This window comes from Protopterus annectens, chromosome 12.part0 (genome assembly GCF_019279795.1).
Source record: "Protopterus annectens isolate FY-2018-M chromosome 12.part0, PAN1.0, whole genome shotgun sequence".
NCBI classification, from domain to species: Eukaryota; Metazoa; Chordata; order Ceratodontiformes; family Protopteridae; genus Protopterus; species Protopterus annectens.
The window spans coordinates 290,347,225-290,371,516 of NC_056746.1; the positions used below are offsets into that span (position 1 = coordinate 290,347,225).

A 24,292-nucleotide genomic window follows, 5' to 3' on the forward strand; every position below is an offset into this window, starting at 1 on the left:
TCCAAAATGACATCCTGCACCTCCTTGGAGAGTAGAGTTTGATGTGGTGTTAAGGAATTTTCCATGCAGCGAGGTTGAGTGTTTTCAGCTGGCTGTGAAGGGTTTTGTAGTTGTTCTGCGTCAGCAGAAGAGGTATTAGAGGCAGGGACCAGGGAGGAGTATGTGTTAGGCTCCTCAGGAGTGGATACCAGTGTTGCCTTGGCCAGTCTGGAGCAATCAGTATCATCCTCGGTTTGTCTGTTCTTGCTTTCAAAAGCACCTTGGGCAGAAGAGGCAGAGGTGGGAATGCATAAACTGTCCATGTTGTCCAACTGAATGAAAGGGCCCACTTTCCAGGCCTTTGGATGGAAGGTCCTTGAACAAAACCTTTTCAATTGATGGTTTCTGTGGGAGGCAAAAAGATCTACATCTGGCCTCCCCCACGCTTGGACTATCTCCGTAAACACCTGTGGATGTAGCTTCCATTCGTGTGGATCTGTCATATTTCTGCTCAGAGTGTCCGCCAGTGTGTTTTCCATCCCTGGCAAGTACTGTGCTTGAAGTTCGATTTGTCTTTCCAGAGCCAAGTTCCAAAGAGTCATGGCTAGTCTGCACAAGGGGTATGAGTGAGTTCCTCCTTGTTTGTTTATGTACCACATTACTGTGGTGTTGTCTGTTCTTATGAGCAATTGTCCTGGATGCAGGAAGTCCTTGAAAGCTGTAATTGCATTTATTACTGCCAGCATTTCTTTTTGATTGACGTGAAGGTGCTTTTCCTTTTGGGACCATCTGCCCTGAATGCACCTGTCCTTCATGTGCGCCCCCCAGGCGTAATCTGAGGCATCTGTGGTTATGACTTGTTTTGCTTGAGGCTTGCAGAATGGGAGGCCTGTGTTTACTTGACATGCTTGTGCCCACCATAAGAATTCCTTTTGTAGACAGGGAATTATTGGAATAATTGCTTCCAAGCTGTGACTGTGTTGAGACCATAGATTTTTTAGGTACCATTGAAGTTTCCTCATATGCAGCTTTGCACACGGGATTAGAAGAATGCAAGATGCCATGAATCCCAGAGCCTGCAGGATTTTCCTTGCAGTAAGCCTGGTACTTTTTGCTAGTATTCTGAAGTACTGAGATAATTGCCCTTGTTTTTCTGGCGTAAGGTATGCCATCTGGGTGTTTGTGTCCAAGCTGGCACCCAGGAAGGTTATTTTCTGAGAAGGTGTTCGCTTTGATTTCTCCTTGTTGATGGTGTATCCCAGAGAAAGCAGTAACCGTGTCACATATGCCAGATGTTCCAGTAGTATAGGTTTGCTGTCCGCTTGGATCAGGCAGTCGTCCAGATAAGGGTAAATTTGTATCTCTTGAAGTCTGCAATAGGCAATCACTGATGCCAGGCACTTGGTGAATACTCTGGGCACAGTAGATAAGCCAAAGGGCAATGCAGAGAATTGATAGTGGATTGAACCTGCAAGAAATCTGAGGTATCTTCTGCAGCTTTGTCTGATTGGGACATGCAGGTATGCCTCCTTGAGGTCCAATGTTACCAGCCAAAACTCCTTGCCCAGCATGGGAAGAAGTTGCTGTAATGTGAGCATCTTGAATTTTGGTACGAGTAGAAATGTGTTTAGGATGGATAAGTCCAGAATGGGTCTCCAGTCGGTTCCTTTTCTTGGTACCAGGAAAAGTCTTGAATAAAAACCTTGACCTTGTTGGTGCGTAGGTACCTTTTGTATAGCCCTCATGTTTAGGAGCTTTGAAATTTGCAGTTGTGCCTCTACCCTTTGATTTTGTGGTAGGTTTGGCATGCCTCATTTTTGGAAGTGTGAAATTGAAATTTGTAGCCTCTGTTTATAATGTCCAGTATCCATTTGTCTGTTGTGACAATATGCCAATTGTTTGCAAATAATGCTAGTTTCCCTCCCAAAGGTGCTGCCAGTTGAAACTTGCTTGGCATGGAAATGAGGGAGTCATTGAGTTTGCTTCCTGTATTGTTGTGCACTGTCTTCACCACCTCTTGGTGCTGGAGATTGCCATTGTCTGCCTCTATATGACCCTTGTGATTGCCCTCTGCCCCTTCCGCATCTGTATCTGCCTCTTTGGGGCTTGTCAGTGGCTGGAAAGGACCAGTTTTTTGATGGCCAATTCCTGCTAAATCGTGGTGGCTGGACCTGTAAGAAAGCTTTGACAGTTTGCATAGATTTGGCTTTCTCTTCCATTTTTCGTAATATATCCTTAGCATTAGTACCAAAAAGAACATCCTTTTGTAAAGGTGCATCAAGAAGTTTTGCTTTCACATGATCAGGCAGATTTTGTTCCCTAAGCCAGGCATGTCTGCGAATGACTGATCCTGTAGCAGCCGCTCTACTGGAGGCCTCTAGGGCATCATAACCACATTGTAAAGTGTGTTTACCCACTTGTTCTGCACTATGCACCATATCCTGTAACTCTTTTAAATCTGGTTGTTCAGGTTGAGACATTTTGTTTTTTAATTGTGATAACAGGAAAGTACAGTTTTGTACCTACCATAAATGTAGATGTTCGAGGATCCACATTGCTGCAGTCCTAACTATTGGGTAGTCCGCTGTCCAGTCGGCCCGAATACCAAAGTATATGGCTGACGTCGGTCACGGCGCATTAGACTGACGTCAGTACGTCAGGGTACTAATGCGCATGACCGACGTCATATCCTCAGTCTTTTCTTGCCCCAGATGTCAGAAGACCCTAAAAAGATAAGGCCAAAACCAAAACACACCAAACATACCTGCACCAAAAATATATACAATATATATAAAGGTACCAGAATATAATCTCACCTACACAACCACCCCTAAACACAGAGGGGAAGGAGGGAGGACTGCAGCAATGTGGATCCTCGAACATCTACATTTATGGTAGGTACAAAACTGTACTATGTTCTTCATTCCACATTGCTGCAGTCCTAACTATTGGGTAGAATCCCAAAGCAGAGGTAAGGGAGGCTGGCAAATCATAAGGAAGCAGGAGCTGATAACATGCCTTGCAAAATAGCTGTGGCAAAACCAGCCCTAGACTTAGAGTAGAGAGGAAGGTGGTAATGCTTAGAGAAAGTATGCACTGAACTCCAAGTAGCTGCCTCCAAAATATCCTTAGTTGCCACCCCTTAGAAATGCTGTTGAAGTGGCAGTAGCCCTAGTGGAATGAGGCCTAATCCCAGCTGGAATCTCCTTGCCATGATGGGAATAACAAAATGCAATGCAAAACCCAATCCACCTAGAAATAGTTTGTTTTGACACAGGCTTGCCCTGAACTCAAAGCAAAAGAAACAAACAACTGCTGAGACTGCCTAAAATCCTTAGTCCTGCTTAAATAATAACGCAATTGCCTGTGTACATCTAAAGTGTGCAAAATCTTTTCCCCTTTATTTTGGGGATCTGCATAGAAAGTAGGCAAATGAATAGTTTGGTTTAAAGCCACACTAGAAACCACCTTAGGCATAAAGGAAGGATTAGTACGTAATGATACCCTATCCTTATGAAAAATCAAAAGAGGCTCAACCGCCATAAGGGCCTGTAACTCAGAAACCCTTCTTGCAGAAGTAATGGCCAACCAAAAAGCAGTCTTCCATGACAAGTATTTCAGTTCAGCAGTAGCCGCAGGCTCAAAAGGTTGTAGAGTAAGTTTCTCCAACACAAAATTGAGATCCCAAGCAGGAGTAGGAGCTCTACGTGGGGGTCTTATATTCTTTGCCCCTCTAAGAAATTGCTTGAACAAAGGATGTGAAAACAATGGTGGGTCACAATCATAGTGAGCTGAAATTGCTGCAGCATGAATCTTAATGGAAGAGAAAGACAAACCTTTGTCCAATAACTCAGTAAGATATTGAAGAGCCACACTCAAATTAGGCTAATCTCCAAATTCTTTGCTGCAGTCCAAAATAAAAATCTCTTCCATTTTTCTGACACTTTCCTTGTACTAGGTCTTCTGGCTTCCATAATCACATTTAAAACTTGTTGAGGAAGTTGAGACCTGCTGTCTTTCAAAACAGAATATGCCAGGCTGTTAGATGAAGAGTTTGAAGCTTGACATTGAGCAGATGACCGTCCTCTGAGACAATAGGTGTGGAATCAAGGGTAAAGGCCATGGAGGCTTCCTTACCAGACTCCTCAGTAATGGGTACCAGTGCTGCCGAGGCCAATCTGGAGCTATTAAAATCATCCTTGGCTTGTCTTGTCTGACCTTTAGAAGCACCTTTGGGAGAAGAGGCAGAGATGGAAAAGCATACACATGAAGATTTTTCCAACTGAAAGAAAGAGCATCCACTTTCCAAGCTGTGTGATGAAATCCCTTCGTGCAAAACTTTGGCAGCTGGTGGTTTAGTGGAGAAGCGAACAGATCTATGTCTGGAGTTCCCCATGACACTGTCAATTTTTGAAATACATGAAGATCCAGTTTCCACTCGTGGGGATCCATGATTTGTCTGCTTAACACATCTGCTAAGGAGTTCTGTGCTTCCGGCAGAAACCTTGCCTGAAGAGTTAGTTGCAAGCTGAGCGCAGTCTCCCATAAAATCATTGCTTGCCTGCACAATGGGTAAGAATGTGTTCCCCTTGTTTGTTGATGTACCACATGACAGTTGTGTTGTCTGTTAGAATCAACACCTGCCCTGGAAGAAGTAACTCCTTGAAAGCCATTAATGCAAACTGGACTGCTAACATCTCTTTCATGTTGATATGTAGATGCTGTAGTCTGGCAGGCCACTTGTCTTGTATCCACTTTCCATCTAGATGAGCTCCTCAAGCAATGTCTGAGGCATCTGTCGTTAGAATCTGACTTGCCTCTGGCCGGGTCACAGAGAGTCCCTTGTTTAGGTGACATTCCTGAGCCCACCACAAAAATTCCTTTTGAATGCAAGGTATTATTTGAATGACAGTGTCCAAATCCTGGCAGTGCTGTGTCCATAGATTTTGAGATACCATTGTAGCTTCCTCATATGCAGTTTGGCACTGGGAAGCACCAGAATACAAGATGCCATGAACCCTAAGGCTTGAAGGACTGTCCTTGCAGTCAGCCCGGACTGAAGAGATAATTGATGGAAGTAACTGGAAAGATTCTTTTGTTTGTCCGGGGTTAAAAGGCCATCTGGGCTGCTGTATTCAGTCTCACACCCAGAAAGCACATGTCTTGAGAGGGTACTAGACTGGACTTTATTTCGTTCACAGAATACCCTAGGCATCTTAGCACTGCTATGACATATTCCAAATGCTGTAGAAGGTCTTCCTTTTCTTGAGCCAGAATCAGGCAGTCGTCCAAGTAAGGATAGATTTGAATTCCTTTTAGCCTGAAGTAAGCTATCACTGGAGCCAGAACCTTTGTGAATACTCTGGGCAGTAGATAAGCCAAAGGGCAATGCAGAGAACTGATAATGAGAATTTCCAGCCAACGCAGATACTTTCTGCAACTTAGTCTTATAGGCACATGAAGGTAAGCTTCCTTGAGATCTAAAGTTACCATCCAGTGATCTTTGCCCAGCAGAGGTAAAAGCTGTTGTAACGTCAACATTTTGAACTTTGGAATGTCCAGATAAGTGTTGAGGATAGATAAATCCAAAATTGGTCTCCACGTGTTCCCCTTCTTTGGTACTAGGAACAGGCGAGAATAAAATCCTAGGCCCCTTTCTGGCACAGGAACTGACTGAATGGCTCCTATTTGGAGCAACAGAGAAATTTGCTTAGCCTCTGTTCTTTGTAGAGGAGGAATGTCTGGCATGCCTTTGAAAGAAGGCAAGGTATGGAAATAAAACCTGTAACCGTGGTGAATGATATCCAGAACCCATTTGTCTTGGGTAATTAAATCCCAATTTTCTTTGAAAAGAGACAGCCTTCCTCCTAGAGGTGCCGCCAGGCGAGAATGTACTGGCAGCTGAAAAGGCAGGTCATTGGGTCTGCTTACAAGGACTGACCCCTGCCCTCACCAGAAGTCTGAGCAGGTGAACTCCCTGTCCTAGGCCTAAAAGAACCTTGAGCTCTGCCCCTACCACGTCTAGACCTACCCCTAGACTGGGAATCATAAGCAGGATAAGTCCACCCCTTAGTAGGCCAATTTCTACTAAACTTGGAGGCTGCACCTGCAAAAATCCTTAACAGTTTGCATAGACTTAGCCTTGTCCTCCATTTTCTTTAAAACTGCTTCCACAGGCTAACGAAACAACACATCAGACTGTAAAGGAGCATCCAAAATCCTTGTCTTAACATGCTCAGCTAAGTTCTGATCTCTCAACCAGGCGTGCCTACGAAGAACAGAACCAGTGGCAGCCACCCTCGAGGAGGCCTGCACAGCATCAAAACCACACTGCAAAGAATGCTTTCCCACTTGTTCAGAAACATGAACTAAATCCTGCAGCTCTTTACACTCAATACCTTCAGCCAGAGCATCCACCTTAGACTTCAATTGTGAAAGGAGATAATTCTGATATTTTAACATATGAAACTGACAATTCAAAGCCCTCATGGCTAAAGTGGAAGAAGTGTACACTTTCTTTCCCCATCTATCCAAAGCCCTTGCCTCTATCAGGAGGAACAGGATTTTTAACCACAGAAGCCTTCACACCTTTAGGCCCCTGAGAGACAGTTTCTGGGTCCGCCCTAGGACTCTTAAAAAGATACTTATGAGCTTCAGGCACCCTATAGTACCTGTCCGGTTTAACTGGGGCAGGAGGCAAAGAATCAGGATTTAGTGAAGCCTCTGCAAAAACATCTTCTACAACATTCAGAACAGGAGGTATAGCTAAAGGCCTATGCTGGGGTAAAAACAAGAATTCTCTAAGCCTCTTCCTGGAATCAGAGAAATCTTGACCTTCCCATTTAAAATGCTCCCTCATGGAATGCAGGGTCTCTGAAAAAGAAAAATCCTCAGGAGAAGCTGAAGGAGTAGAATCATCCACATCAGAATCAGAATAAGGAGGATACTCCTGCAAGTCCTCAGCAGAAGACTCAGAAGCCTCCAACATTGCTCAAAACTCTCAAACTCAGGTTCCACCCTAGGCCTCTTATCAGGAGGGGGCATAGAGCCTCTAATCATAGTAATCAAATCCTCTGCCATTTTTAGCATATGCTTCTTAGGCAAAGACCCTGAAACACTTGGAGAAACCCCCACAGAAGCTAAAGTAGGCCTGCCTCTAAAGAAGCCTTGGCAACAGAAGGAGGCCCTAACCACCTTAGGAAGAGAGGGAAGAACAGCCACCTGAGAAGCCCCTTCAGCCTGGCCTACTTCCTGAGAGGAAACATCCTGCAACAATAAAGTTTCTCCCTGAGACTCCAAAGAAACTCCTGGCAGAACCTCCGGCTCCACTGAGCCCTCTAAAGAACCGACGTCCGGGACTGTCGGTTCTTCCCTCTAGGCTTGCTTTGTCCTTGCGCTTTTTGGCTGAAGCGGCCGGAGCATCCAACGGCATTTTGTAATTACAACGCTTCCCAAACACTAACCTGGCACAGTCTAACCTTCTCTTAATAGTGCGTTTGTTAAATCTAGCACAAAAGCGGCATCCAACAACATCGTGCTCAGGCCCTAAACAAGGTATACACAAAGTATGGTAATCCCTATGAGGTATCGGTTTCCCACAAGAAATACAGTTATTCACTTTTTCTGACATCCGGTTAAATACTGAGGCAAGAAAAACCCAAAATATTCCCCAACGGGGTACTTAGCCAACTTTGATTCGGTCTGAAACTCTGACTTCAGAAACTTTCAGAACGCCAACCTGCACTCGCAAAATTGCTTCTGCATCGGACCATGCGGCAAAAAAGACTGAGGATATGTCGTCGGTCATGCGCATTAGTACCCTGACGTACTGACGTCAGTCTAATGCGCCATATACTTTGGTATTCGGGCCGACTGGACAGCGGACTACCCAATAGTTAGGACTGCAGCAATGTGGAATGAAGAACATCTGCTGATATTTCATCATATGAAACTGGCAGTTTAAGGCCCTCATGGCTAGGGTGGCCGAGGTATAAACCTTCTTACCCCCCACCTTTCTAGAGATCTAGATTCCCTTTCTGCAGGAAGTGGATTCTTGGCAGTGGAGGCCTTTATTCCCTTAGGGCCTTGCGAAATGGTTTCAGGATCAGCATTATGGCCTTTGTAGAGAAATTGGTGAGAACTGGGTACTCTGTAATATCTATCAGGCTTAACTGGTGCAGGAGGCAGTGAATCAGGATTAAAACAAGCCTCCGAATAGACATCATCCAGTACCTCCAAAACAGGTGGAATAGCCAGAGGTCTGTGCTGAGGTAACCAAAGAAATTCCCTAAGTCTTTTCTTGGAGTCTGAAAAGTCTTGGCCTTCCCAATGGAAGTGTTCCCTCAAGGTGTGCAAGGTTTCCCCAAAAGAAAAATCCTCAGGGGGGGATACAGAAGGAATAGAGCATCCGAATCCTCAAAAGGGGAATAAGAGTGTTTCTCAGCATCAGAATGCTCTGATAAAATGGATCCCTGATCAGAAGAGGGTGATTCTTCCTCCACTCTGGGTCTCTTGTCAGGAGGGGGCTGAGAACCTCTGATAAGAGTTATTAGATCCTCAGCCATTTTAAGCATCTGTTTCTTAGGCATGGGTCCAGGAGATGGGCCTTGTGCAGCAGGCCTAGTGTGATGCCTGGCTGCTTTGGATTTAGTAAAGGCCTTAATAGAAAAAGAGGATGAAGGCCTAAATACACCATGGGTGGATGTAGATCTGTCCACATTAGTAGGTTCGACATAAGCTGGGGCTTCGGTTGTAGTCTGGGAAAGGGCCGATGACCCAGCGGTCTCGGGTACAGAAGACACCGCCGAAGGTGTGTCGTCGGTAGTCAGGGACTGCAAAGGCGTCTCACTGAGAACCGGACCACGTGGAGCCTGTTTCGGCGTGGTGTCGGTGGAGACCGCGGGCCTCGCATGTCGGTCCTTTTCCTTGCGTTTTTTGGATAAAACGGTAGTCGGAGTGTCCGACGACATTTTATAGTCAAAAGCTTTACCAAAAAAGTGTTGGGCGAACTCCGCCCGACGCTTGATAGTGCGTTTATTGAAGGTAGCGCAAAAGCGACAGCCCGAGACGCGGCCCAAACAAGGTATGCAAAGGGAATGGAAATCCTTATGCGGCATTTGCTTCCCACAAGAAATACAATTATTAACTTTTTCTGACATCGGTCTGAGGCAAGAAAAGATTCCCCAACGGGGTACTTCGCTTTAATGAAGACTTCGGTTCCAAATATTTTCGTAAATTCAGGAGCTGGCCGACCGGCACTTGCGAACTGCTTCTGCTTCGGGCACCGCGCGGCAAAAGACTGAAGAACATGGCGTCGGCTGTGTCTTATATACTCTGGCCTTCCTGACATCAGAAGAGTAAGCGACAACAACCGACGCCGGACCAAGACTTTGGAATTCGGCCGACCGAGGAACCGCCTGGCGGCTGAAAACCCATCTGTGATTACTGCAGCTGTATGCACGATGAACATCTTTAGCCTTTTTAGGTTTTGGTTGGCAGGAGTCCCCAGCCGGGGACTAAGGCAAAGATTTAGCCTTAGTAGGAACATCCAAGATTTTATGGGCTCTAGGAAGGGTTGAGGCCTCAGACCCAGAAAGAGCCTCTGAAAAGGGAGATTTAAGAAGTCCCTTCAGCAACAACTTGTTTTTCCTTTCCAACAAAGTTCTATTTGAAAACTTTTCACAGATAAGACAGGGGTCAACAGATAAGTGGGACGCCCCCATACTATAAACGCACAAAGACTGTGCATCAGATGTAGGAAGTTTGTGTCCACAATCAGAACACAGTTTAAACCCCGGACTACCTTTCTTACCTGCCATGATAGTAAAAGTAGATAGTAGAAAAGGGTACCAGCAATGGTACAAAGAATACCCGAAGGTATGAAAAAAAGGAAAGATTACCAACGATGGTAAGGGGAGAAATACCTCACGGTAAAAAAGTAAAGAGAAGAAAACTCAAGAAAATATGGTCGCTAGATGCGATAGGGTAAGAGACAATAAAACAAACTTTTCTGACAGAAAAGGTAATAAAAATGACTATTTGACAACAAATAACTATACTTAGCTCAAGAGAAGCAGCTTAACACGTCCGAATGGCAACGCGGCAAATGAAATCTGAGGTAACAGGGAGAGGGGGATTATGGGTAAGAGTTTAGCTCGAGAGTTTGAAGCTGACGCGAGCTTGGAAAATGTCCGGCTCTGTTGCGAGGTCGGAACCAATACCCATGCATAAGGAATGAACGAGGATTAACAGTATTCAGATGCTATCTTCTGCATTGCTACTAGTATTGAATATATTATTGAAATTTTCACTATCTAAACTTTCACCATTAGTTTGTGAAAAAAGTGCATTAAATGCAACTTTCATACTAATTGGAAAATCTCACTTCTAAGTACATGTAAATGCGGGAAAACAGTAGAATAAAACTTAAGTCCTAAGTTTAAAACAGCCAGATGTTCATTAGTTAAATTAAAGACAGATAAATTACCACCAAATTAGGACATTGTTCATTCATGGAAGAAAGTCCAGGTATTTCATTGGCAAATTGTATTACTTACTTGCATTATGTAATATAATTAATGGTATAAATTACTAAAAAACAGCTGGTGTTTCTAGCAATTTGCAATGATAAAATAAGCAGTCTGCTTCTAGTATGAATCTACATATTTTATTTTCTACCATTTGTATTCTATGGGAACTTTTTGCAGAGTGCAAGACAAGAAAATGTTGTTCATATCTATTAGTGTGTTAAAACAGTTCTAGAAATGCGTAAGTGGGCTTTTCAGATGAGCAAGGACTTTGCTGGCTACTGAGTCTGTGGGCTGTAAAAGAAAGAGATGGGTCAAGATCAAGTCCCAAGTATCTGTTTTGTGACACTGGGAACTGTGTTACCACTGAAATCTTCAATTTAAATGGGACGGATGCTGGGTAACTTCTGATGGGTTCTGAAAACCACGACAGTTGTCTTGTGGTTAATTAGTAGACAGTTGTATAGTCAGGTAGAGTCTTCACTAAGGTTATACTTATCTTACAATCCAGCAATATCATCAGAATACAAAACTATGCAAACTGGAACTCTAGGGAAAGGTCTTGACTGAAACTCAAGGGGTACCATTTGTTTTTTTATAATTTGCAAGACCCACATGTCTTGTGTGATGGTTTCCCATTGTTTCACAAAGAGGGATAGCCTGACTTATATCTGTAACAGAGTGAAGAAAGGGAGGAGTGATTATGGTGGGCTGTGATGGAGTTTCCAGGGATGGAAAGTCTGAGTCAGAGCTGCTCCCTCTATGTCTAAGGGCCCCAAGGCCCTCCAGGCATTCCTCTGTAATCAGCGTGTCAATTTCCTCTTTAGCAGCCCTTTTCTCCCTTTTTGAGGAACAGATCTACTTGTTTAGGGTGTAAGTGCCACCCTTTACAATTTTTGAGGCTACCTTGCAGCTATGGAAGGAAAGATCTTTGACCAAGTGCACAGTCTTCCCCTTTTTGAGCATTTCCTTGGCATAGGGTCCAAAGAACAGCACCTTATTCAAAAAGGGCGTCCAGGAACTCCACTTCATAGGCTCTGGAAGGGGCTGAACCATCAGCCAAGCATGTCTCCCAACTATAAATCCCACAACATTTGTCCTCCAGGAAACAACTGCATTATAAATCACTTTTCATGGTCTACATGGCAACCTGGGCATGAGTCTGCATAAGACCCTAAAGAGATGCTGGACCTTATCTTTTTTTTCTCCTCTACCTTCCATCTCAGCTTATGAAAGAGATTCCTCAACATCAACATACAAGATTGACAGCCGAGGGTCCCAACAGCCAAGGTAGCTAAGGTGTTGGTCCCCCCCCTTCACGGAGAAGGGGGATCAAGGAAGCAATCATATTGGAACCTTTGCTGGAATCCAAAAGACACCACTGCTAATCAGCTACTGGGTTCTTGTACAAGTGATTGAGGAAATCATGGAATCTGGTACAACAGGTTTCTTTAGAGCGGAGGGGGGGGGAAGCAGGATGTAAAAAGCACTGTAAAATGCATTACCCAGTACTTCTATAACTGGAGGGATGGTCAGAGGCTCTGCAATGGCCAGAAAGCTTGTGCATCTGATCAAAGACCAACAGAACTCCTCTGATTCTCGTTTAAAGGCATCCTCCATCCAGTGTATGGTATCCTTAAATGCAGCATCCTTGGATGCAAAGCTGAAAACAGGCCGTCTTTGGTGTCAAGATAAAGCAAGATAAGAGATTTGGGTCACACAAGCCAATTCGTCCACCTCTGTGGTTGAGTCCTTCTGGAAAGAAGTTTCTCCTTTCCTCTTAAGGCAGGGTACCCTCTGGCACTGGTTATCCTCACAGGCTGGTTGTCTGGATTTTATAAAATCTATGAAGTTCTGAGCCAATCTGAAGAGGACTTGTAAGGGGAACTTGAACAGGGCAAGGACAGTGAGGCAAGCTGACTGATGACTTGAGGGATACTACTGCAGCAGTAACAACCTACAACAGACACCAACAGCTACAGATAACTGTCATATACTTTAGCAAATCCAAATATTTGCAGTGTTCAATGCTATGTATAAATAGGTGTTAATGCAGGACATCTCTTAACTGAAGCTAGATGTAAATTAAACCCAATAGCTGGGGAAACAAGTTTTTCCTAATACTGCAATTTGTTTGCAAGATTTGGCAGGAATTAAAGGATCAATTTTGAAAAATGTTACTTGATATGAACAATCAAGGCAACATTCTCACAAAAAATGACGAGTAAGCTGGGTCACATCTCAAAACTACACATATTGGGGACCACCATTCTAAGTTTAAATAGAATGTGTAACACAATCTGAAATGGGGAAAAAAAAAACAAGTGAAAGGAACCTGGAAAATGGATCTGACAAACTTTCTCAAACTGATTTTTATATATGTAAATTTCACAACACTGAATTTTTTATATGTTAATATACTTCAAAGTAAATGCTGGGTATACTTACTTTTACGGATACATATTTAAGTCAACACTTAAGGCACCTGTACAAGCCATGAAATGTAAGCTAGTTACTTCACAGATCAGATACACTTCTACTAAAATGAGTGATGGACAACCATCAACACAAGGCAGGTAAAAGTGAATATGAAATAATGAAAAAAGCCATATACTGTAGAACCGCAGCTGGAGACCAGCAATTTTCTGAAAAAATAATGCATCTGTAAGCACCCACACATGAAACTACCAAGATCTATACAAAATGCAAATGTTTACATTAATAAGTTGCATACTTCCTTTTATATAAAAGTAGTGACAAATTCAAGTATCTGTACACGATCTGCACAATTTCCATTAGTCACCTGGTCAACTTAATACTGCCAACATTTCCAAAGGAACTGCTTCACTTGCTCTTTCTGTGCTGTGGTCACCATAGTCTGTATGCAGTAAAATATTCCTTACCTTTCCTTTCCTCTTCTTTCTTCCGTGCTGCTTCTTCCCTCTGTTTCCTAATGATTGCTAATCGGGCCAGATCTGCTTTGGCCTGGTCTGTCTTCCCTGCTAAATGTAACTTCATATATCTCTCTTTCGCCTTCTGTTTTTCAATTTCTTCCCTGTTCAAATAATGAGGGGAAAAAGTCATACTTCACATATCAACTGAAGACAAATTGGACAGTCTGCACATTTATTGTATATAACATTACAATTCCCCACCATCTATTCCTTTTCCATTTTTTTCACATTCCTTGCCCTCTGGAGAATTAACATTCTTCCTCTATAATCATTTCAGTGTGTGTGTGTAAAACTCTCTGGGAAGAAATACTCTTAGATATAGGAAGAGTTGGTCCCTATAAATATGCTATGCGGGTTACCTTTTTCTCCCTTAGTCCTTCATATTCAAGGTAAGCCCTGCTCCAAACCATAATGTCATGACATACTGTCATGACATACTGTATGTACCAATAACATCCACCCAATTCCTTGCAAGATTTTAATACAAGGCTAGCTGCCCTTGTGGGCCAGTTTAAGTCTAAGCACTTTCTCTTGGTGCTTAAAATAACCTATCCCATTACGTTACAAATTAGCCCTACACATACCATGGTCAACTATAATACCCCTCATGAGAAAAAGTGGTATCATACCACAGATAATTAGGGGGATTCATGCATGGGAAAGCATTTACAAGTTGCCTCTGTCCATTAGTAGTACAGGGGGTAATCCTGGAGTAAACTGCGTTTCCCATCCATAGATCTACATTGTGCTTGAAAATGGACAGGAATGAGCTTTATTTGGATGAGGAGTCTGTTCCACAGCAGCAGTATTCTCTGCAAAATATACCTGTCCCTCAACTGTTCTGCTGAATATTTCTAATGTCAACTGACTTATTAATGTTAAGTAAATCCATCAGTAATGGGTCAGAGGATGCCTTGTATGCCAGACACAGATCACCTCTTAGCAGTCTGTAGGACACAGAATATAGCAACAGGGCTTTGAATTGGACCATGTAGGACATGACATTTAGGCCTTGTATCCCTTCTAGTACAGTATCTCTGCGGGCATTCCAGTTGTTGCACGTGTCTGGACAGATGCATGCCAAAGGGGGCATTACATTCAATGACTGGCCTAATGCGGGGTGAGTAAAGGGGGGGGGGCAACTACATCCTTAGATCTAGAAACAATTACTTTGCTTATAAGCTGTGCAATATAAAAGGACCATGACACATGGTCAAAAGTTAAGTCACTGTTCACATAAATTCACAAATCCTGAATAAATATATCAATTCATTGCCAATACAGTAGTTCCCTGGGGTAGCTGATTTCTCAAAGGATACAGTAATGCAATTTTTGGGATTTAGCTTCAGTCTATGACTTTGGCACCAGTTATTTGAGACAAACCTTCCTGCAGGATAGCAAAGTCATTTTAGGATTTAGCGACTGCTCCTGGCTTGTTTCCTTCTTGTCAATACTACGTTAAACAGTTAACGGCTTTTAGAATTTATACAGGGACTAGCCTAAACCTAAGAAAAGGAGCTCAACCTAAAACGTTTTGCAAGCTAAGAGTTAATTATAATAATGTAAAGCGGCAGATGTTCAAAGGAGTCGACCCTTACATGGAATGTGTGGGAGCAAATCCCCTAAAGGCAGCAATTAAATCCTAAAGTCACACTCAGCAAGGCAAATGTGGCCAAATGGACACTGGTGAACCAGCCAAATATACTACATCCCTTTTGCTCTTGAAGAAAAAAAAAATGCAAGTTTTCTGTTGAGATACTAGCATTAAGGACGGGTTGCCTTGGAGCATGTTCCTTTCAGCAACAAATTTCAAAAGCCTGAGCCCCACCCCTATTCCATAATTTCCTACTCTGAGAAGACACTAGAGTAAAAAAGCCAGACAAAAACACTACCCATTCAGAACACACATGCACGCTGTGACAAATAACCATCAGGGATGCCCGACAACAAAAAAACAGAACTCAGGGGTCCAACAAGTCCCTTGAAATAAAGGTTTCCTTTTTTTTGGAGAGAGAAAGGTTGGTGAAAATATTCTAGTGTCCAGACACAGTCTTCCCCTTCTGTGAAAGCCCAGAAAAGAGAGACCACCTGTTTGGGTTTTTATGGGTTATTTCATATTTACCCATGTTACAGCAGAAAATTATTCTCTCTAAGGTAATACACAGGAAAAGTACAGCTACGTACAGGAAACCACATGAAGGGGATGGCCACATCAATTATCAAGATACACAAGGATGTAAGCATGTACTACCCCCTTACAGAGGAGAAACTAGCTGTATAGAAGGTCTCATGCTCAAGTTAGACAAAAACAATAAACCTAATCAAACAGAACATATGCTGGAAAAATGAAAGTTATGCACTTACCATAATACTAGATCAGTGTAGTCTTCTGTCCATTTCAGCTATTGGGTATATCAGATCTGTCTGGATCGAATGCTGGCAACTTTTAGATCCAAGGTCCAGGATAGTACAGTTGTGTACACTTACCATAAATGTAGATGTTTGAGTGTCTTCACTGTTGCAGTCATGACTGTAGGGTTCTCCCCTGCCGGCAGGCAGTCCTCGGTCGGCCAGAATCCCAAAGTCTGGGTCCGGCATCGGCTGTTCAGCCATGCTCCCTGACGTCAGAGCGCCAGGAGTACAAAGCTGACAGCCGACGCCATGTTCTCCAGTTTTTCTTGCCCCAGATGTCAGAAGTTCCAAAATGAGTAAGGACCCATACCCATTGCAAATACACCTCAGAAGAAGGGTGAAAAAAAGGAACCATACAAAAGAAAAAAAAAATAAGAGGGGACAGGAGGGAGGAAAACCCAGACTGCAACAGTGAAGACACTCGAACATCTACATTTATGGTAAGTGTACACAACTGTACTATGTTCATCGTGTTTCACTGTTGCAGTCATGACTGTAGGGTAGAATCCCAAAGCAGAAAGAAAGGGAGGTGGTCATAAAGTAGAGGGGGCGGCTATAAGACCATGCAAGACTGCAGAAGCAAAGCCTGCCCTAGACTTAGAGTAAAGAGGTAGATTGTAGTGCTTGGAAAAAGTATGCACTGAACTCCAAGTTGCAGCTTCCAAAATGTCTTTGGTAGGAACACCCTGAGGAAGGCAGCTGAAGTGGCAGCAGCTCTGGTAGAGTGAGTCCTTATACTCCCTGGGATTTGCTTTCCATGGTGTGAATAGCAAAATCTGATTCCATGAGCAATCCATTTAGAAATGGTCTGTTTTGAAATGGCTTTACCTTGGGAACTTGAAGCATAAGAAACAAAAACAATTGCTCTGATTTCCTGATGTCCTTGGTTCTGTCCAGGTAAAAACGTAGTTGTCTGTGTACAACAAGGAATGTAAGATCCTTTCCCCTTTATTTTGAGGAGTGGGGAAAAAAGTTGGCAAGTGAATAGTTTGATTTAAAGCCACTTTGGAAACCACCTTAGGCATGAAAGTAGGATTAGTCCTTAAAGACACCCTGTCTTGATGAAAAATAATATAAGGTTCCACAGCCATAAGAGCTTGCAACTCTGAAACCCTCCTGGCAGAGGTCAGAGCTAACAGGATGGCTGTCTTCCAAGATAAAAACTTGATGTCAGATGAGGCAGCTGGCTCAAAAGGAGGTAAGGTGAGCTTTTCCAGAACTCACTTGAGATCCCAAGCAGGAATGGGAGGAGATCTAGGGGGCCTTAAGTTCTTAGCTCCTCTGAGAAATTGTCTCATGAGCTGGTGGGAAAAGATAGGAGGGTCTGTATTATAATGAGCAGAAATAGCAGAGGCATGCATCTTTATGGAAGAGAAAGAGTGACCCTTATTGTAAGCGGTCTGACAGGTAAAGTAAAATCTGAGGAATGTTAGGAATAAGAGGATCAGAATCCTGAGCCTGCATCCAGGAACAAAATCTTTTCCATTTTCCTGCATAAGATTTTCTAGTGCTAGGACCTCTGGCTTCTAAAATGACATCCATAACCTGCTTGGGTAGGAGAGAATGAATCAAAGATCCTGGATTAACCAGGCTGCCAGGCTGAGAGTCTTGACATGGGAGTGTAGAATCTGACCCTGGTGTTGGGACAGAAGGTTCGGAATCTGTGGTAAAACCCAGGGGGGCTCTAGACAAAGATTTTTCAGTGTTGGGTACCAAAACTGTCGAGGCCAATTTGGGGCCAGCAAGATTATCATCTTGGGCTTGTCCTGCTTGATCTTTAGTAATACCCGTGGAAGAAGAGGAAGAGGAAGAGGCGGAAAGGCATATCACGAGAGGTTTCTCAAACTGAAAGACAGCATCCACTTTCCAAGCTTGATCGTGGAAAGTCCTGGTGCAAAAAATTTGTAGTTGATGATTGAGGTGGGATGCAAAGAGGTCTATGTGAGGACATCCCCAGACTGCTGTAATCATCTTGAATATTTCGGTGTCCAACATCCATTCATGTGGATCCGAAAGGTTTCTGCTCAGACTGTCTGCCAGGAAGTTTTGCTTCCCTGGTAGAAACTGTGCTTGAAGGTCCAGATTGTAAACTAGAGCTGTGCTCTAAAGATCCATGGCTAGTCTGCAAAGAGGGTAGGAATGAGATCCCTCTTGCTTGTTTATGTACCACATAACTGTGGTGTTGTCTGTCCGTATCAGTAGTTGTCCTGGTTGTAGAAGATTCCTGAAGGCCAGTAGAGCTTTCTGAACGGCTAACATTTCCTTTAAATTGATATGCAGGTGCTTCTGATCCTTTGTCCAAAGGCCCTGCAGACAGCTGCCCCGAAAATGGGCTCCCCATGCATAATCTGAGGCGTCCGTGGTTAGTATCCGAGTGGCAGGAGGCAGACAGAAGGGTTTTCCTTTGTTTAGACTACATGCCCTGGACCACCAAAGGAATTCCTTTTGAAGACAAGGCAGGACGGAGATAAGTATGTCTAGACTGTGGCAAAGCTGAGACCATACACTTTTTAGGTACCACTGTATTTTCCTCATATGTAGTCTTGCATATGGTACGAGAAGGATGCAGGAGGCCCTGTAACCCAGAGCCTGCAGGAATCTCCTTGCAGATAGCAGAGTTAAAGTTGCCAGAGTTTTGAAAGTTGAAGCCAGCTGTAATTGTTTTTCGTATGTCAGAAATGCCATCTGGGTTGTTGTGTTTAGAGAAGTGCCCAGAAAAATTATCTGTTGTGAGGGTGTCAAATTTGACTTTTTTATGTTTATAGTGAATCCCAGGAACTTGAGAAGATTCTGAACAAACTGTAGATGCTGGAGTAAGACATCCTTGCTGTCTGCCTGAATAAGACAGTCGTCCAGATAAGGGTAAATTTGAATTCCCTTGAGTCTGCAATAAGCCACTACTGGAGCCAGGCACTTGGTGAAGACCCTGGGCGCAGTAGACAATCCAAAGGGCAGCGCAAAGAATTGGTAGTGCCTCGATCCTACCTTGAACCGGAGGTATTTTCTGCGTTCCTGTCTGATGGGAATGTGTAAATATGCTTCTTTTAAATCCAAAGTTACCATCCATGCATTTTTGGTCAGCACTGGCAGAAGCTGCTGTAGAGTAAGCATCTTGAATTTTGGTATCTCTAGAAAAGTGTTCAAGACAGACAGATCCGGAATGGGTCTCCATGAATTTTGCTTCCTGGGAACTAGAAAGAGCCTTGAATAAAAACCTTGTCCCATCTCTGAAAGTGGAACTAGTCTATGGCTTTCATAGCCAAGAGAGCTTCCACCTGGTTTAATGCCTCGGACCATTGATGTTTTGGAAGATCTGGCCATCCGCTTGGCCTTGGTGGGGTATGAAAATGGAATTTGTAACCTCTTGAAACCACAACCAGAACCCACTTGTCTTAGGTTATAGGAGTCCAATTTAGGTGAAAGAGAGAGAGTTTTCCTCCGAGAGGGGCTTCCAGGCAAGAAGTTCCTGCAGCCCACCAGAGGGAGTCATTGAGTTTGTTTTCTATGAGCTTGCAACCTGTCTTCTCCTCCCCTAGGGGTGGAAGCAGTCCACTGTCTTGGTCTATAAGAGGCTAGCGTTTGAGGCCTACCTCGGGGGCGTCTATATCTACCCCTCTGAGGACTGTCTGAATTGGGAAAGGACCAATTTTTTGTAGGCCAATTCCTGCTAAATCTGGGTGGCTGTACTTGTAAGAAATCTTTAACTGTTTGCATGGACTTAGCCTTGTCCTCCATCTTTTTAATCACCTCTTCAGCTTTAGATCCAAATAAAACATTATGCTGAGCAGGAGCATCCAATAATTTAGCCTTTACCTGATCTGACAAATTTTGTTCCTTTAACCATGCATGCCTTCTAATTACTGTGCCAGAGGCAACAGCCCTACAAGAAGCCTCCAAGGCATCAAATCCACAGTGTAAACCATGTTTCCCAACTTGTTCAGTGGCATGCAATAAGTCATGTAGTTCCTTATCATCTGCACAGGCGGAAATGGAAGATGGCTTTTGCTTTAAAACAGACAGGAGAAACTGCTGGTATTTCAGCATATGAAACTGACAGTTTAAAGCCCTAATAGATAAAGTAGCAGAAGTGTACACTTTTTTGCCCCATCTTTCTAAAGATCTGGAATCCTTCTCAGTGGGAATGGGGTTTTTAGCAGAAGCGGCCTTAACGCCCTTAGGACCCGGAGAAATGGTTTCAGGGTCAGCAGTAGGGTTCTTGAATAAAAACTGGTGGGAATCAGGAACCCTATAGTATCCGTCTGGCTTAACAGGAGCTGGAGGAAGAGAGTCAGGAGTTAAGTTAGCCTCCGAAAAAGCATCATCCACAATATCCAAAACAGGAGGAATAGCCAGAGGCCTATTTTGGGGAAGAAGAAGAAAATCCCTTAGTCTTTTCTTAGATTCAGAGTACTCCTGTCCTTCCCAGTGAAAATGTTCCCTCATTTCATGCAAAGTTTCCCCAAAAGAGAAATCCTCAGGGGGAGAAGCTGAAGGAATGGATTTCTCAGCATCAGAATCCTCATAAGGAGGGAAAGAATATTCCTGGTCAGAAGAAGAAACAGAAGCCTGATCAGAGGAGTCATAATAAACTTCCTGCCTTGGCCTTTTATCTGGAGGGGGATGTGAACCCCTAATCATAGTAAGCAAGTCCTCCGCCATTTTAAGTAACTGTTTCTGAGACTTGGGAGCCGGATCAGAAGAGGCCTGGGTTGCAGTCTTTGATTTGGAAGGAGTCTTTGCCTTTGCCTTTGGCTTTGCCTTTATAAGAAGCTGAGTAGGCCTGAAAACCCCTTCGGAAGCCGGTACCTGCACAGCGGCTCCGGACCCATCCGAAGGAGCATTGTTCGAAGGTCCAACTGAAATATTCAAAGGCCTAGTTGGCTCCTCGTGGGAGTCCGTTTCGGCTATCTGTTCCGAAATGGCCGACAGGGGCTGCAAAAGCACCTCATTGACAACGGCCGAACCTGAAGCTGGCTCTGCTTGTGCGATATCATCTGATTTGGAACTCTGAGGCCTGTCTTTGTCCTTGCGTCGTTTGTGAACTCCGGTAGCCGGAACCATATCCTACGACATTTTGTAATTAAAACGCCTACCGAAGTAATGAGAAGCAAAATCGTACCTTTGTTTAATAGTACGTTGATTGAATCTAGCACAAAACTGACAACTAGCTACGTCGTGGTCAGGGCCTAAGCAAGGAATACAGTAAGAATAAAAATCCTTATGAGGTATTTGCTTCCCACATGAAATACAATTATTAACTTTTTCTGACATTGGACTGGAGCAAGAAAAAAGTTTCCCCAACGGGGTACTTAGCTTTGAGTAGGAGAAGAAAGTCTTCGGACTGAAGTTCGATTAGAAAAAATTGTCAGGAGTCAGCCGACCGGCACTTGCGAACTGCTATCACCGCACGGCAAGAAAGACTGGAGAACATGGCGTCGGCTGTCAGCTTTGTACTCCTGGCGCTCTGATGTCAGGGAGCATTGCTGAACAGCCGACGCTGGACCCAGACTTTGGGATTCTGGCCGACCGAGGACTGCCTGCCGGCAGGGGAGAACCCTACAGTCATGACTGCAACAGTGAAACACAATGAACATTCTCCACAATTCCTCTTCTCCCTCACATTTTCACAGATCAGGTTTGCCTGCCTACACCAAATGCTTCTCCTATATTACAGGAACAGAAAGGGCCTGAAATGATGACAAAACTATCTCTGACCAAGTAAGATGAGGCTCTGGACAGGTCTAGTACTGTCCATCAAGAGCCCAAAACAGTGACAAATTGGTAGGGGGAAGACGGGAGGGAAAGTTATGAATGGCAGAAGACGACAGCACAAATCTAGCATTATGCTAAGTACATAACGTTTGTATCTAATGTTTTTTTTACCATCTTTTTCAACTACTGGGACAGAGTCCTCTGCTACCACAAACCCTGGCAGGAATCAAGTAAGGACACTCCAAAGGATGGTGGAACCAAACAAAGCTCTAGACTTGCAATGCAAGTCCAGCCTGTAATAACAGACAAATGTATGTACTGTAGATAAAGTAGCTACATCACAAATCTCATCAACAGGTACAGAGGCAAAGAAAGCTGTAGAGGTTGCCACAGCCCTAGATGAATGAGGTTTAGGTTCGTCAGGCAGCACTAATTCCTAGGCTCTTCAAACAAACCAGGACAGTGCAACCTTGGGAACAATAGTTTCTAACTTAGCTTTATAAAAAGTAGAAAAAAAGTTGGTCTCATTTTCCAAAGTCTTTGGTATAATGTAAATAGAAGTGTAATTGATGAACATCCAACAAATGTAGGAGATATTTGCCTTTGTCTGAGAAACTGGGAAGAAAAAGTACAGTTTTGTACCTACCATAAATGTAGATGTTAGAGTGCTAATACAGCTGCAGTCATAACAGATGGGTTCTCCTGCAGTCAGGTGGGTCCTCAGTCGGCCGAATTCCAAAGTCTAGGTCCGGCGTCTGTTATCGTTGCTTCTTCCCTGACGTCAGTGCGACAGGGGTATAAAAGAACCAGCCGACGCCATTTTCTTCAGTTTTTCTTGCCCCAGATGTCAGGTGCCCCCAGAAGGAAGGCAATACATTTTGTGTAATAAAGCAATGTCATATAATCAAAATACATTAGTTGCAAGCAAATACACCATAAAAGAATACCCCAATCAGGTTTGTATGAGGAGGTGTTAGCCAATAGGCCTGCCCCAAGAGGGGAAGGAGGGAGGGAAACCTGGACTGCAGCTGTATTAGCACTCAAACATCTACATTTATGATAGGTACAAAACTGTACTATGTTCATCGTGCATACAGCTGCAGTCATAACAGATGGGTAGAATCCCAAAGCTAAGAAAGGGGTGGTAGGCACTAGTTGGAACTAGGAGGAGCCGGGATGCCCTGCAAGACTGCAGTGGCAAAGCCTGCTCTAGTTTTGGAGTATAATGGTAGGTGGTAGTGCTTGGAGAAGGTATGCACAGAACTCCAAGTGGCTGCTTCCAAAATATCTTTGGTAGGAACGCCTCTGAGGAAAGCTGCAGAGGTAGATGTGGCCCTTGTGGAGTGAGATCTGATGCCTGCAGGTACAGTTTTGCCATGAAGAGAGTAAAAAAAGCGTATGCAGTGGGCTATCCATTTTGAGATTGGATGTTTGGAAATAGGCTTCCCTTGAGCTCCTATAGCATAGGACACAAAGAGTTGTACTGATTTTCTGAAAGGCTTTGTTCTGTCCAAATAACGCAGTTGTCTGTGGATGTCCAAGGAATGTAATAATCTCTCCCCTTTGTTTTGAGGATTAGGATAAAAGGTAGGTAAGTGTATAGCCTGATTCAAAGCTAACCTGGATATCACTTTTGGCATAAAGGACGGGTTGGTTCGTAAGGAAACTCTGTCCTGATGGAAGATGATAAAAAGCTGCACAGCCATGAGGGCTTGTAGTTCTGAAACCCTACGAGCTGAAGTAATAGCCAGAAGGAAAGCTGTTTTCCATGACAAATATTGCAAATCTGTTGAGGCAGCTGGCTCAAAAGGAGGCAAGGTCAGCTTTTCTAGCATGAAATTGAGGTCCCAAGCAGGTATTGGTTGTTTCCTTGGGAGTTTTATATTCTTAGCCCCTCTGAGGAACTGTCTTAAGAGGGAATGAGAGAATAAAGGTGGATCGGTGTTTTATTCTGCAGAAATGGCTGAGGCATGGATTTTGATGGAGGAGAATGAAAGTCCACTGCTTAGCAGCTCAGCTAGATACTGTAATATTTGAGGTAAATTCAGTTTTCCAGGATTCTGGCCCTTTTTCTCATTCCAGGCACAAAACCGCTTCCATTTTGCGGCGTAGGCTTTTCTAGTAGACGGCCTTCTGGCCTCCAAAATTATATCCTGCACCTCCTTGGAGAGTAGGGTCTGTTGTGATGTTAAGGAATCTTCCATGCGGCCAGATTGAGTGTTTTCAGCTGACTGAAGAGTTTTGAAGCTGTGCCGAGTCAGAAGAAAAGGCATTAGAGGTAGAGTCCATGGTGGGGAATGCGTCAGGCTCCTCAGGAGTGGGTACCAGTGTTGTCTTGGCCAGTCTGGAGCAATGAGAATCATCTTTGGTCTGTCTGCTCTGGTTTTTAATAGAACTTTGGGCAGCAGAGGAAGAGGTGGAAAGGCATAAACTGTCATTGTTGTCCAACTGAAAGAGAGCGTCCACTCTCCAGGCCTTTGGATGAAAAGTCCTTGAGCAGAATTTTGTCAACTGGTGATTTTTGTGGGAGGCAAAGAGATCTATGTCTGGCCTTCCCCATGCTTGAATTATTTCTGTAAAAACTTGAGGATGCAACTTCCATTCGTGTGGATCTGTCACATTTCTGCTTAGGTCGTCTGCCAGCGTGTTTTCCTTGCCTGGCAAGTACTGTGCTTGAAGCTCGATTTGTAATTCCAGAGCCATGTTCCA

General features: G+C 43.8%; 1 protein-coding gene across 1 annotated transcript in view; it reads right to left on the bottom strand.

Annotated features, from left to right (window-relative positions):
• Positions 1–24,292, bottom strand: part of PDAP1 (PDGFA associated protein 1) — a gene marked incomplete in the record, with an annotated part of 252,720 nt that overhangs the window by 110,037 nt on the left and 118,391 nt on the right. The window contains 1 exon segment of the mRNA XM_044089355.1: positions 13,409–13,560. Coding sequence (XP_043945290.1) covers positions 13,409–13,560 — 152 coding nt within the window.